Here is a 12,353-nt window from a genome sequence, read left to right on the forward strand (position 1 = left end):
TGGGACCCCATGTGTATGTGGCGGAGAAGCAGAAAAAGGGCCAGAGGCCACTCACTCATCATTAGGAGGCAGGATAAAGGGTGAGGCTTGGTACTGGAGGCTGGCGCCTTCTGACACTCACAGCTTCCCACGAGAGAGGAGGTGTGGGATGAAAACCAGCCCAAGCCAGAGAGGAGTGGCCTGCATATGGTGAGACCCTAATCAGACCCCCGAGAAACGGCAGCTCAGTGGGCTGCAGTCACAGTGCCCTAAGCATGTGATCGAATCTGAATACACAGATGTAAGCGGAAGTAAACCACCGATTTTTCCAGAAGCTGCTTGACTCCAGTACCCGCCCCAGGGGGAGGGAGCTCTTGCAATTCCCCCTTTCATTAGATTTCCTTTGCTTTTTGTTTGTTTAATTGAAGTGTAGTTGATTTACAATATTACGTTAGTTTCAGGTGTATAGCAAAGTGATTTGGTTATACATATATATGTATGTATTTATATTCCTTTTTTTATTCTTTTCCATTATAATTTATTGCAAAATATTGAATATAGTTCCCTGTGCTCTACAGTAAATCCTTGTTGTTTATCTATTTTATAGATTTCACTTGCCTTTAAATAAGTAGGGCTAAATAGAAACCAACAAGTTACCCAGTACCTTACTATTGAACAGGAGGCAAGATGTCATTGTTCTGTAATAAAATGCAAAAGAAATTCACGTACAAAGAAATCTTCAAGGAAATGGGTTTGGAAGGCTTTCTTCATTGAGTCGTAAACTTGATGAACTCTGTTAAGTCAAATGCACTGCCAGGAACCAGGATCTGTTTCCAAAGCACTTGATTTTGCCTCCCTGGGACAGGCCCTCTGCCACAGGGGAGCCTGGTGGTGTGAGACAAGCAGAGCCCTGTTGTGGTCGAAGTTCGCTCCAAGGGCAGCTGAGCTGAACTCAAGTCTTAGACTCACTGCTGCTGTTCCTCCAGCCCTCAGGGAAGCTACCCTGTCAGTGTCACAGGCCGGAGGTTATAAAATGCCTAGACTCCTCTGACCAAGTAGACAAATCATGACAATACAGACCAGTGAAGGTTTTTTCAGACCCAGCTGATCCAGTGTGATGATGGAGTCTCACGTTAAAGGTGGTTAACTCATCCATTGGTGATGGCTGGAGTTAAACAGTATCAGTATAATTAACTGCCTTAATAATGCAGCCTCAGTATAATTAACATGCCTCTTAACATACATACAATGGAATATTACTCAGCCATAAAAAAGAATGAAATACTGCCATTTGCAGAGACATGGATGGACCTAGAGATTGTCATACTGAGTGAAGTAAGTCAGAGAAAGACAAATATCATGTGATATCACTTATATGTGGAATCTAAAAAAAAAAAAAGGTACAAATTAACTTACCTACAAAACAGAGGTATAGATGTAGAAAACAAACTTATGGTTACCAAGGGGAAAAGCAGGGGTGGGGATAAATTGGGAGATTGGGATTGACATATATACACTACTATATATAAAATAGATCACTAATAAGGACCTACTGTATAGCACAGGGAACTCTACTCAGTGCTCTGTAATGACCTATATGGGAAAGGAATCTAAAAAAGAGTGGATATACATATATGTATAGCTGATTCACTTTGCTGTACACCTGAAACTAACACAACATTGTAAATCAACTATACTCCAATAAAAATTAATTTAAAAAATAACATGCCTCTCAGGAGACTCCTTGGGAGAATTCTTGAAGAGGATGTGCTCACGCGCCATAGACAGAAGGAGGAGGGGTCCAGCCCCAACCCTCAACTCTGAGGTTCCCTTGCAACTGGTGGGACGTTAAGAGATTGGAAGGGTGACGGCTAAGTTATCGGGCCCTTCCTCCTGTTGCTGCCATCGCCTGGGACCCTCCCCAGTGCAGAGCACAGTGCAGACCTCTGACCTCCGGCCCCTCCAGCTCTGGTATTGGAGGCGCCAGTTCCCCGTCATGACAGAAGCACTGTTGACAAGCTTCGGTTCTTGATGCCGTGGGGGTCACCTTCAGTCCTTGAGGAAGGCGATGAGCCTCTGGCTGCCAGTCCAGGGCAGTTTTGATTCAGGGCTGAGATGTGCATTGTTTTCCCTGTACTTGAACTTCTCCGATCCAGGAATGTATCCCTCACTGTTGGTCTTGTCATGCTTCAGTTACGTTGTGTTTGGTGAATGATCTCTGGTGACATCGATTGCTTCCTCTGTTGGTTAGAATGTCCCATCATCATTCTTCAGGAACAATATGACTTAGTTTCTCTTACTCTGTTCCTTCAGATTTGTTGTTCCTTCCCTGAAATGCCCTTCACTCAAGTCCTGGTTAGCGTTAGGGTCCCTTCAAGATCTAACTTGACCGTGGTTTCAACTGAGATGCCTTCTTGCCGTTCCTTTGACTGTGTGGGGTGTGTCTCTTCTGAGTTCCCACACTGCATGTGGGAAACGGCTGGTCTGTCTGTCTCATCCTTACATTACATACTCCATCATGACCAGAACTCTTTTTCACCCATTATTCCCACCATGTAACAGATCATCTGGTCAAAGCAGAAATAAGCGAATGTGTGAGTGGTCTTAGCATCCTACTGGGTCAAATCTTTGACATCATTTCCTGTGACAGGGAAAGAATCCCTGTATTATAATTTGAAAGTTTAAACTAGAATACCCCTTCCTTTACAATAACTTCCCTACTCCGCTCAACAAATCTCCCAAAGTTCTTGGAATCATGAGACTTTGAGGAAGTGACACACATTATGAGAACGACTCCTCCAAACCATGTGTTTTTTTTTTTTGTCTTCCTTGACATTTACATCCTGTATCTGATCAGGAATTTGTAACTCAAATGAACTGTTCGTGGTAATGAGCCATTCTTAATACAGTCCTGATTGAATACCTCTCTCCAAGAAGGTCACGGCGCTTTACATGCATTATCTAAATTGTCTTCAGAACATCGCTGGAGTAGGGTGACCACGCATTCAGAATTCACCTTGGTCTGACAACCCAGATCTCTGTGAGGTTGACTTTTTTCCCCTTCAGAGCCCCAGAAAGACCGAAACCAAGTTCAAGTCGGCAGTGGCTGTAGCTACCACTGCTACATTCCTGAGCCTTCCGGATAGTCTTAGGTCAGAATCAGAGCTAATTCTCTCAGCAGCAGCAGGAAAACCCAGAGTCAGGTCTTCGTGCAATACCCGTCTTAAAGCTCCGTAGATAAAGCATGATGCGAGGGCAGAGGAAGATTACTTTCACCCAAGGGGATATTGCTGGCGCCTTCAACTGAGTGTCTGTCTGGTGCCTGCAGTGAGTGAAGCCTGCAGTTCAGCATCATAGGCTCATAAGTCCAAATCCCGTGTTGGGCATTTTGGGGGGAAGCAATGTGCTTTGGGGGAATCGGCACTGGATTAAGAGTAGGGAGCTTAGATTTCTGATCCCAACTCTGTCATTAAGCATCTGTGTGTCCTTAGTGAAGTCACTTATTCCCTTCAGACCTATACATTGAGAACATTGGATGAAATGATTCCCAGGGCCCTTTGCAGCTTTAGAGTCGAATGATTCTGTCCTTACTGCTCCCAGATTTCCTCCTCCAGACCTCCGTGCGCGTCACAGATGGATCTGAATGCTCACGGCACTCTCTCTGTGCTGCTTTTCTGATGCTGGTCACCATCTTTTCTCCTTTATATATGTGCCTATCAACGACCATGTTGGGTCGGCATCTTCCCAAGGGCAAGAGTCCTTCATTTCATTTTTGTGTCCTATACATAACGTTGGTACACTTATCTCTTGTCTCCTATCCCTTGAACCTGTGAATCTCATTTGAGTCTTTTCAGCTCATTGACCTGTTACAAGTCTTTCCTATCTGGAAAGGAGAGACCCCAGCCCCATCCTCCTCCCCCATCCTCTACCGAGCCTCCTGTCTTCCCCACTTAGAGCTAATCTTCTTGAAATAGTTGTCTGCATTTCTCATATCAACTGTTACCTTTCCTGTTACTCTCCCGCTGCCTACAAGCTGGCATTCTGGCCCCTACCACCCCGCAGAAACTGTTTTGATAAATTCCCTTAAAAAAAAAAAAAAATTTTTTTTTTGTATTGCCAAACCCAGAAGGGTACTGGGGCGTTTTCATCGTAGCGTCTGAGAGCACTTGCTCTGACCATCGCCTTGTTCTTGAAACTCCCTGCGTGGCTCCAGTGGGGCCAGCTGTTCTGCTCCTGCTTCTCTGGATGGCCCTTTGCTCTGTCCCTCTTAGGCTCCTCTTCCTGGCTGTTCTCCAGAGTTCTGCCCCTGGCTCTTGTCTCTCTTCACTCTGCATTTCCCTCTCTGGACAGTTTCAGCCACGCCTGGGGCTTCCGCCACCTCCCAGAGCTGTCCCAACAGCTCGAGACCCACATTTCCAACTTCACCCCAAACGCAGCATGTCCTGACCTGTGCCCATCAGTCTCTACACCCCCTCCCCAAACTGCTTTCTCATGTTTTCCCTATTTAGGCAGTTATATATAGGACACAAAAGTGAAATGAATAACGGTGATCCCACCACACATTTAGTTGTTCTGGCCTGGGGTTCCGCTGCCCCCTCATCCCTACAACCAGCCAGTTACCTCTGAGGTTTAGACCTTCCCCGCTTTACGTGGGCTGTTGCAGTAGCCTCTTAACTGTTCTCCCTGCCTCCTGTGTCTCTCTTCTACCATCCATCCTCCACATTGCAGCCAAAAATGACTTTTCAAGGACGCAAATGGGACCTCATTGCCTTGCTCCTTAAATATTCTATGCCTGATCGTTGACTTTTAGAGGAGGTTTCAGCTCCTTAGCACGTGGGTTCCTCTAAGGCCTGGATGCTGGCTGCCCTGGCAGCCCCTTCTCGTGCCTTCCACCCTCATACTGTGGACTCCCTCCAGGAGGACTGAGGGCTTTCTCACCACCGTGTCCTTGTGTGGGGTTGTCCATTCGTTTCAAGAGCCACCCCCTTCCTCTGCTGGCAAGTCCAACCAGCCTTTAGGACTCGAAGCAGATGGGCCCTTTGCCACAAATCCCCCCACCTCCCTCACCAGGCAGAATGAAGTTATCTGCTCCCCTGGGCTCCCACAGCACCTTTTCTTAAAAGGCAGGTCTACTTACTGACTCCTAAGCATTCCATTCTCATGCTAGTCTCTTCTCTACAAATTGAGCATGTGAATGAGTAGAGTGGGAATACAAGTAGACCCCACAACTCCAGGCCCATGTTCTGTGCATAAGAGCATCTTGCCTTTGAGAATAAACGAAGCAGCTCTGAATTATTTAGCCTCTTGTCCCCTGATACTGCTCCCTCTTACCTCTTCCTCTTGTGTTTTGAAGACCCTGGCAGTCATTAGGTGCACGTGGTCTCGACCGCCTGATAATCGTTTCCCATCATTTCAGTGCCAGAGCCAAGTACCGTTCCCCTTTCATTTCAATTAGATAAAGCCCAGAGCTGTGGCTGGCAAGTAAGGGAAGTCCACTGGGGAAATTAAAGGTTCAGAGAGAATAGGGCCCATTATAATAAAAGCATTTGCACAGCCACTGATTCCATCTACCCTGTGGCTGCGACGTTCCTTGGGGTAGGATGAAATATGAAGCAAGAGAACCCATGGAAGTCATTTGAGGAATTTATTTTAATTGGAAATGGTGGCAGATTTCTGTGCTCTGCAGATCTGCAGATCATGCACAACGATGTGATTGGCATCGTTTAAAGAACCATAGAGCGTCTCGTTCTGCCGTGATGCAGGATCTTGGTTCCACTTTGTCTCAGGCGCTTTCTCCCCCTACGTATGTACTGAATGTGATCATAAGCCCCTCACTCTTGTTTTTCCTCCTCCCTCCCTCTCTCCTTCCTTCCATTCTTTTGGTGCCTCTGCATTCCTGTTTCACACTTCGTGTTTAATAAAAATGGGATAATGGCGCCTCAATCAATCAACTGGTCGACCTTCAAATTACTCAGAACTCTAAGAAACAGCCATGCAGCAGACATAGAACAGCCAGAAGGAAAACAGATCATCTGTGTTTTAATTTGTAATAATACAAGATAACAATAACTTTTTTTTTTCTATGCCCCATGCATTAAGCACGTCACATGCATTTTCTCAGGTAATTCTCGCGGCCCTACTATGCAGGTGTCACCTCCATCTCGCAGATGAGGAGACTGAAGCTCAGAGAAGTTAAGACGCTTGCCCGAGGTCACGTAGTTGTAATGAATGGCAGAACCAGAATTACCTGTAAGATCCAGGCAGAAACCATATTGAATAGCAGGACCAGGTTTTGAACTTGAGCCTGACTGCAAAGCCCACGTGTTAAGATACCATGTCACAGCGCCCCGGGACTTAAATGTATCCTATTGCTGAACATCAAACACATGCTTGCATTTTAAGGTAGTTCATTTTAACTGTGAGAGGTCTCGTTATTGTTTACGTGCCATTATAACAATATCAGTAGCCGCGTTGAATAGCATGGGATTTCTGAGACTGTTGGACACTTGTTCGATCTGCCTTACTTTCTCACTTTTCTATTTTTAGATGCATCATCCCATTCAGATGAAACCTGCAGACAGTGAAAAATCAAACGGTAGGTGGTGCTGACTGTCTTCCTTTTAATGTCTGTTCCCTTAAGTGAAGACGTGAGGTGGGGGGCGGGAGGAGCTGGCCCCCCTTGCTGTTTCTCTGGGGAAGGCAGAGAGATGTGCCCCAGGAAACCTCCATCACGGTGGGTACCTCGCTCTCCTGCCTCCTGTATCTCTGGGGTAAAGACCTGTGAAGATGCTACAAGAAACGGCTTTCTGTGTCCCTGTTTGGGGCTTGCTCTGTGTGGCCACCCTGTGGCTATTGTTTACCTCCTCTGACAGCAGCTTGGGCATCTGATGGGGAGGGGTGACCTTATATTATGCAGAGAAGGTGAGTGAGAAAGGCATCGCCCACCAAGAATGAGGCTATCTTTTTTCCCCCCCTCCCTTTGGTCCTCTGGCTTTGCGACTGTCTCACTGCACTTTTCTCCAGCTTGTATCCATGCATTTGCATCCACATTCATTCAGAATTCCGTTGGCTGATTAAATAAATATACAGTCAGTGCAAAAAAAAAAAAAAAAAAAAAAAAAAAAAAAACCGCATTTGATGAGGTCGGTGAAATAATTGAGACTTGCCTCTCCAAGACACCGGAGGGTTGCTAACCCCATTTCTCTCTGAAGTTTTTGCTTCCACTTCTGCAAACCTTCTGTCCCTGTTTTGTTCTTTGGACTGGCTGCATTGTATGTTAAAGGAATCGTCTGCCTTCCTAGACCTCAGCCCTCTCCTGCCCCACAAGACTGACATGGTCAGCATGGTCGCCTTCCTCCGGGCAGCTCTGCACCTCGTTAATTAGTCATGGAGCAGAAGCCATACACTTAGAGATCTGCATCATCTGCAGATGTAAATTATGGCGGGGCTCTGCATCTCTCCACGAGGTATTTTCTTTTGCTAATTGTAGTGCATCCCATTTTCCGGCCCCACACACTAGACAGTTTCGAAAGAAATTCCACATCGTACGGTGGTGTCTGTTGGAGAATAGATATTGGTGCTTCCCCACCATCCCCTCACCAGCCACACACTTCTCTGCACATCTAACTCCCTTGTTCCTACAGGACTTTATCACAGACGTGGCATTGAATGTCAGAGGGTCTAAAATCCACCCCTGCCTTGTTGTGGGATCTTGGTCCAGTCACCTCATTCCTGTACTTGACAGTTATTCATCGATTACATACTATGTGCCAGGCACGTTGCCAGAAGCTGGGACTGCAGCAGTGAATTTTTAAAAGAAGAAGAAAAGGACACAAGAGACACTGTCCCTTACCTGCTGGAACTCACATTCATTGTCACTGGTTTCAGTATCTCATAATCACTTAAAGACCAGACTTTAGTCTCCTCATTCATAAGATGGGAATAATGCTAATTGCCTCTCATAGATGAGCTTTTTTTTAAGACTCATAGAAGATGTTTGTGACAGTGCTTTGTAAATGATCGAGCACTTCTATAAGATGTTGGTCAGTGTTCCCTGGCCTTTAGGGGCCTTCGCCGAGTGTGTCTGCCCAGGCAGAAGGCCATCTCCCTGTGCCAATATGCTCCAGGAGTGCGTGTTACAATCTGTTCTCTTCCTCCTGGGAGAGAGGCGGGATGGATCTAGTATTTGTGGGATGAATTCCATCAGTGAAGGTCATCCTGGCACATCCAGCCACCAGGAGATGTTCTCTGTCCTTTGGCCCCATAATTCTCCAAACCATGTCAGGACACAGGCCGTGGGATCAAAGTCTGCAGGAGGGGGTTCGTCTGAACCTTAGGCCGTAGTGATAAAAACGTGACAAAAGAGAGAACCGAGTTGGGAATGTCTGACTTAAAATACCTGAAGAGTTGAACCGAGAAAGGGTTTCTCCTTCTGCATTTTCTCCTGTGCAGGTGCGAACCCTGACTGTCCGCAGGGTAGCTGCCGGGAGGGCTCAGAATGGTCAGCTGCCCTTGCTGTCCTCTGTCTCCTGTGGACACTGAGGGTAGTGTTTGCTTTGGATCTAAAACCACAGCAATAGAATCAAACTGCCGTGGGCACACCCCATGTTGCACGATCTCAAAAGCCAAGCAGGATTGGGCTCTGTTTTACTAAGATGAGCAAATACCTTAAAATGCCATTTATCAGGAAGCGCCCCAGGGTAGCAGGTGAAATCTATTTTGAGGAGCCCGGACTTGACCCGGACCCTGCATTTACTGGCTGTGACCTTGAGCAAGTTCTTTACTAAACTCACCCAGCCTCCGTCTCTCCCGCTGTAAGAGGGGCTCCGGAAGCCTAGTCTGTGCTCTTCCTGTAAGGCCCGCCTTACAGAGTCATCATGCAGTTAGCACCCGCAGAGCTTAGCGTCACACCTGGCACGTAGCGTGCGTGCAGTCTGCTACATCGGTGGCGTAGCTCCAGCCAGTTGAGGTAGCTGTTTTGGTGCATCCTGAGAGCAGAGGCCAGCCCTTCCAGCCTTGGGCTCTTCCTGCCAAAGCTTAGATCTGTACACCTAAAGGAAAACCCCCAAACCTTCTTGCTGGGCCAGTTGTCCCTTTGCTTGCAGATCTACCTTCATTTTCTGAATTTCCAGTAAAAAGAAAAAGTCAAATAGTGTAAATGGACCAAAAGCTGCTTTGAAAGAGCTCTTCTTCACGGAGGCTCAGACGGACCCCCACCTTGCACAGCCATGAGCAGACTTCAGGGTTGTCCTTGGACCTGATTGGAAGAATCAGGAGAAAGGTATCATTTCCCAAAGCCAGGGATGAAAGCTGCAAGCCTTTTCTGATTTCACATGACGTTTTTAACAGGTAAGCATAGTTTCTGCAGCTCAGAGAGCACCAAGATTTCTTTGGCTCAGATGCTCGAAATAGCTCCTGTGGCTGTGAAAGAAATATAACGAGCTCTAATTGCACTTTTTTTTGAGTTTGCTGACATTTATGGATGACACAAAGGACTCATCACAGTGAGACAGTTACTCTCTTCATTATCATTGTGTTCAGATTTCCCGAACTTCGTATTTGCTGAGCAAGACTCATCACAGATTCATTAGCGATGGACAAACGCATTCCGGAAAAGCAATCACTCTTTTAAGCTTTTATCCATGCAGGGATTCTGACAAAGCCCAGAAATGTTAGTCTGCTATATCTGCCCTGCACTTTACTGTCTTACTGAACGGGCTTCTGAAATCTGCACGGCTTCCTAGAACCTGCCCTTCCAATGGCTCTGATTTCAGCTGCAGCCTCTAGCACATTTATGTAAACTCCTAGCATCTTCCATTTCTTATGCTTCTACTGCGCCAGGTATCCAAAAAACAGATCCTCCTCTGGATTGGCAATACAGTGTCAGGGACTTTAAGAAGAGCACACTGAGTATACACCCAGATTTCAACAGCATCCACCTTTTTTGGTAATTTTTCCCTGACACCTAGTTGAGTGGATGGTACAGGAAGGGCATTGGAGGAGGCGTGGATTATTTCAGGGACCAGCCACACTCACGCACACCTAGTCACTCTTTATCATTCTCTCTCCCATTGGAGGGCCTGTTTTCCAGCTTTTAATCTTCCATCACTGTGCAGAAAAAGCAACCAGCCGTGCGAGATTGAAAGTGAAAGGCAGTTGCTGGATCTGAAGTCGGTCCAGCAGTGGGTGACAAGGAAGTCGTGGCGGTTGCCTTTGGTTCTGTTTTTGGGGTCTCGGGGGCTGGAGCCAGTGTTCACTGTGAGGTCACACTTCTGACTTGAAGGATTATTTTTGACTCTGTAGGCAGAGTATCAGGTCCATCCTGCTTTAACCTCCAACCTCACAGCTTGTCAGGGTCCTTAGAGCCTCGAATCCAGAAATGCCATTTAAGCACCCCACCCCCATCTCTTTCCTCAAGGCCTCTAAAACCCCCAGTGGCTGTGCACCAAGTTCTGAGCTCACAAGAGTCAGGATGACCAGACGTTGTTATCCTGGGGAGAGCGAGGCCTGTAGAGATAGGAATCCGGGGTGTTCCCGTGCAGTCACTTGCTGATATACTAGAAGATGAAGAAATCATTTTGAAATTCAAAGTAGAGAGACCCGTGGATTCGGAGGCCATAATTAAATGCCATATGTTAGCACTAACACATTGAAAAGTTGTTAATTAATTCAGGCCGCCCCGAATCCAGGTGTGACTTTGACAGATTGTACACCGGTGTGTTAGCACAGACTTACAATTAGGGGAGTTTTAAAAAATGAAGTTTCTAGTCCCTGAACTTAAAAGAGTCCCCACTTATATTTAATATTAACCCCTTCTCATTTATACCACGGAAGGGGAGCTGGCAGTGGTCACTGGTATGAATCCACTTTCAGTTCTGCTACTGTTATTGATGGCAGCAACCCCACCTGTGCCCACGTGGTATATGGAGTATTTCCCCTCATTCATTCATTGGTTATCCTAAAGGAGAACAGACTTTTTCTTTAGAGGGCAAACACCTTATCTTTTATTTATTTATTTATTTTAGTTCCCCTAAAGCACTTAGCAGAATACTGTGAATATGGTAGGTTTATCTAAGCAATTGACATTCTTGTGGATTGAAAAAACTGGTGAGATACTTAACTGCCCGTGAATACTTAGGAAAAGCCCACCAGGAAATTCATCAAACATTGATGAAAAAGTTAAGTGATTTCAAGATAATTAAGTTTATTTAAAATGTTGACAAAGCTGTTTAGCGATCCTTAGAATGGGGATCCTAGGAATAAAAATTTTCACTGGAAGATCAGGAAAACTCACTGAGAGGAAAGCTGGATATTTGTAGTTATTCCCATTTTGCCATTAAAGCAAACAAGGCCCAACTGTTAAAACCACAGAGCTACTTTGGCTTGCAGAAGGTTGCCAACATCCAGGTTCCTTGATACATGCACACACGTGCCCACACACACACACAGGGAAGGAAGTTAGCACTTTGAATAGCATATGGATGGTGCAGATTTTCTTTTCTTTTCTTTTTAGCTAATACTTGTTACTGAAAAAAGTGACAGTTATCTTTCATTTCCCTGCCTGAGTTTACCCCTTCATTGTGCCTAGGATGTCAGGATTTCTTCATAAATGGTTTCCATTTTTTGTAAATCCATCTTAGGAAAAGAGTCATACTTGAGCTTCTCAGGAGCTGCGCATTTAGTTGACTATAGCATCCCGCACCCTGAAGCTCAAACCCTGAAAATTGTCTTCGCTAAATACCGTCATTATAGGTTTATCAGGGAAACCAAGGACCAACTGGGACTTTATCCTTTGCTTTTGTTTGAAAGAACGAAAACCTGATTCTTCAGGATAAGAAGAAATACAACAGAAATTTTTTTCTACTCATCAAGGTATCAGCCATAGCTTCCTCGGGGTAGCAGTCCCAGAGATGAGGGCAGGAAGGGATCAGGGCCGGGGGGCAAGAACTACAGCTGCAAGTTTTCCCTCCCTCCCCAGCCCCGTTTCCGCCAGTCCCATCCGTTCCCCTTCTGCTTCGAGGGAATGCCACGTGCTCTCAGGGCCACTGGAGTCCTCGCATGCTGAGGAGTCTGGCGTCGCACTGGAGGTCAAAGGCTCCCGTTGGAAAGAAAGCACCTCTTCTGGGGCATCTGATGCTTCTGATGCTTAGACCCCGGTGCCAACACAGCCCTCAACTTACTGTGCTTTCACCAGTTCCTAGTAGATCATTGGTAGTCCACTTACTCTGACAGGAGAAAGAAGGACTTCTTAAATTTGAAAATCTTCATCTACATAAAGCAAGTGGGGTCCTCAGCAGCCTCTGCTGAGGAATCAGAGCCAGTGACACCCCCTTTCTCCTTGAGGAAGCTCAACACAGGCAGTGGCCCTGGACCAC

At 46.2% G+C, this 12,353-nt stretch overlaps 1 protein-coding gene across 2 annotated transcripts in view; it reads left to right on the forward strand.

Annotated features, from left to right (window-relative positions):
- CELF2 (CUGBP Elav-like family member 2) overlaps positions 1-12,353 on the forward strand; it is a 527,561-nt gene that overhangs the window by 438,016 nt on the left and 77,192 nt on the right. For both annotated transcript variants that reach the window (XM_068560092.1, XM_068560100.1), the window contains one exon: positions 6,526-6,574. In XM_068560092.1, the coding sequence (XP_068416193.1) occupies positions 6,526-6,574 (49 nt within the window). The remainder of the gene's footprint in view (positions 1-6,525; positions 6,575-12,353) is intronic.

The sequence above is a fragment of the Eschrichtius robustus genome, chromosome 1, assembly GCF_028021215.1.
Source record: "Eschrichtius robustus isolate mEscRob2 chromosome 1, mEscRob2.pri, whole genome shotgun sequence".
Classification (NCBI taxonomy): domain Eukaryota; kingdom Metazoa; phylum Chordata; class Mammalia; order Artiodactyla; family Eschrichtiidae; genus Eschrichtius; species Eschrichtius robustus.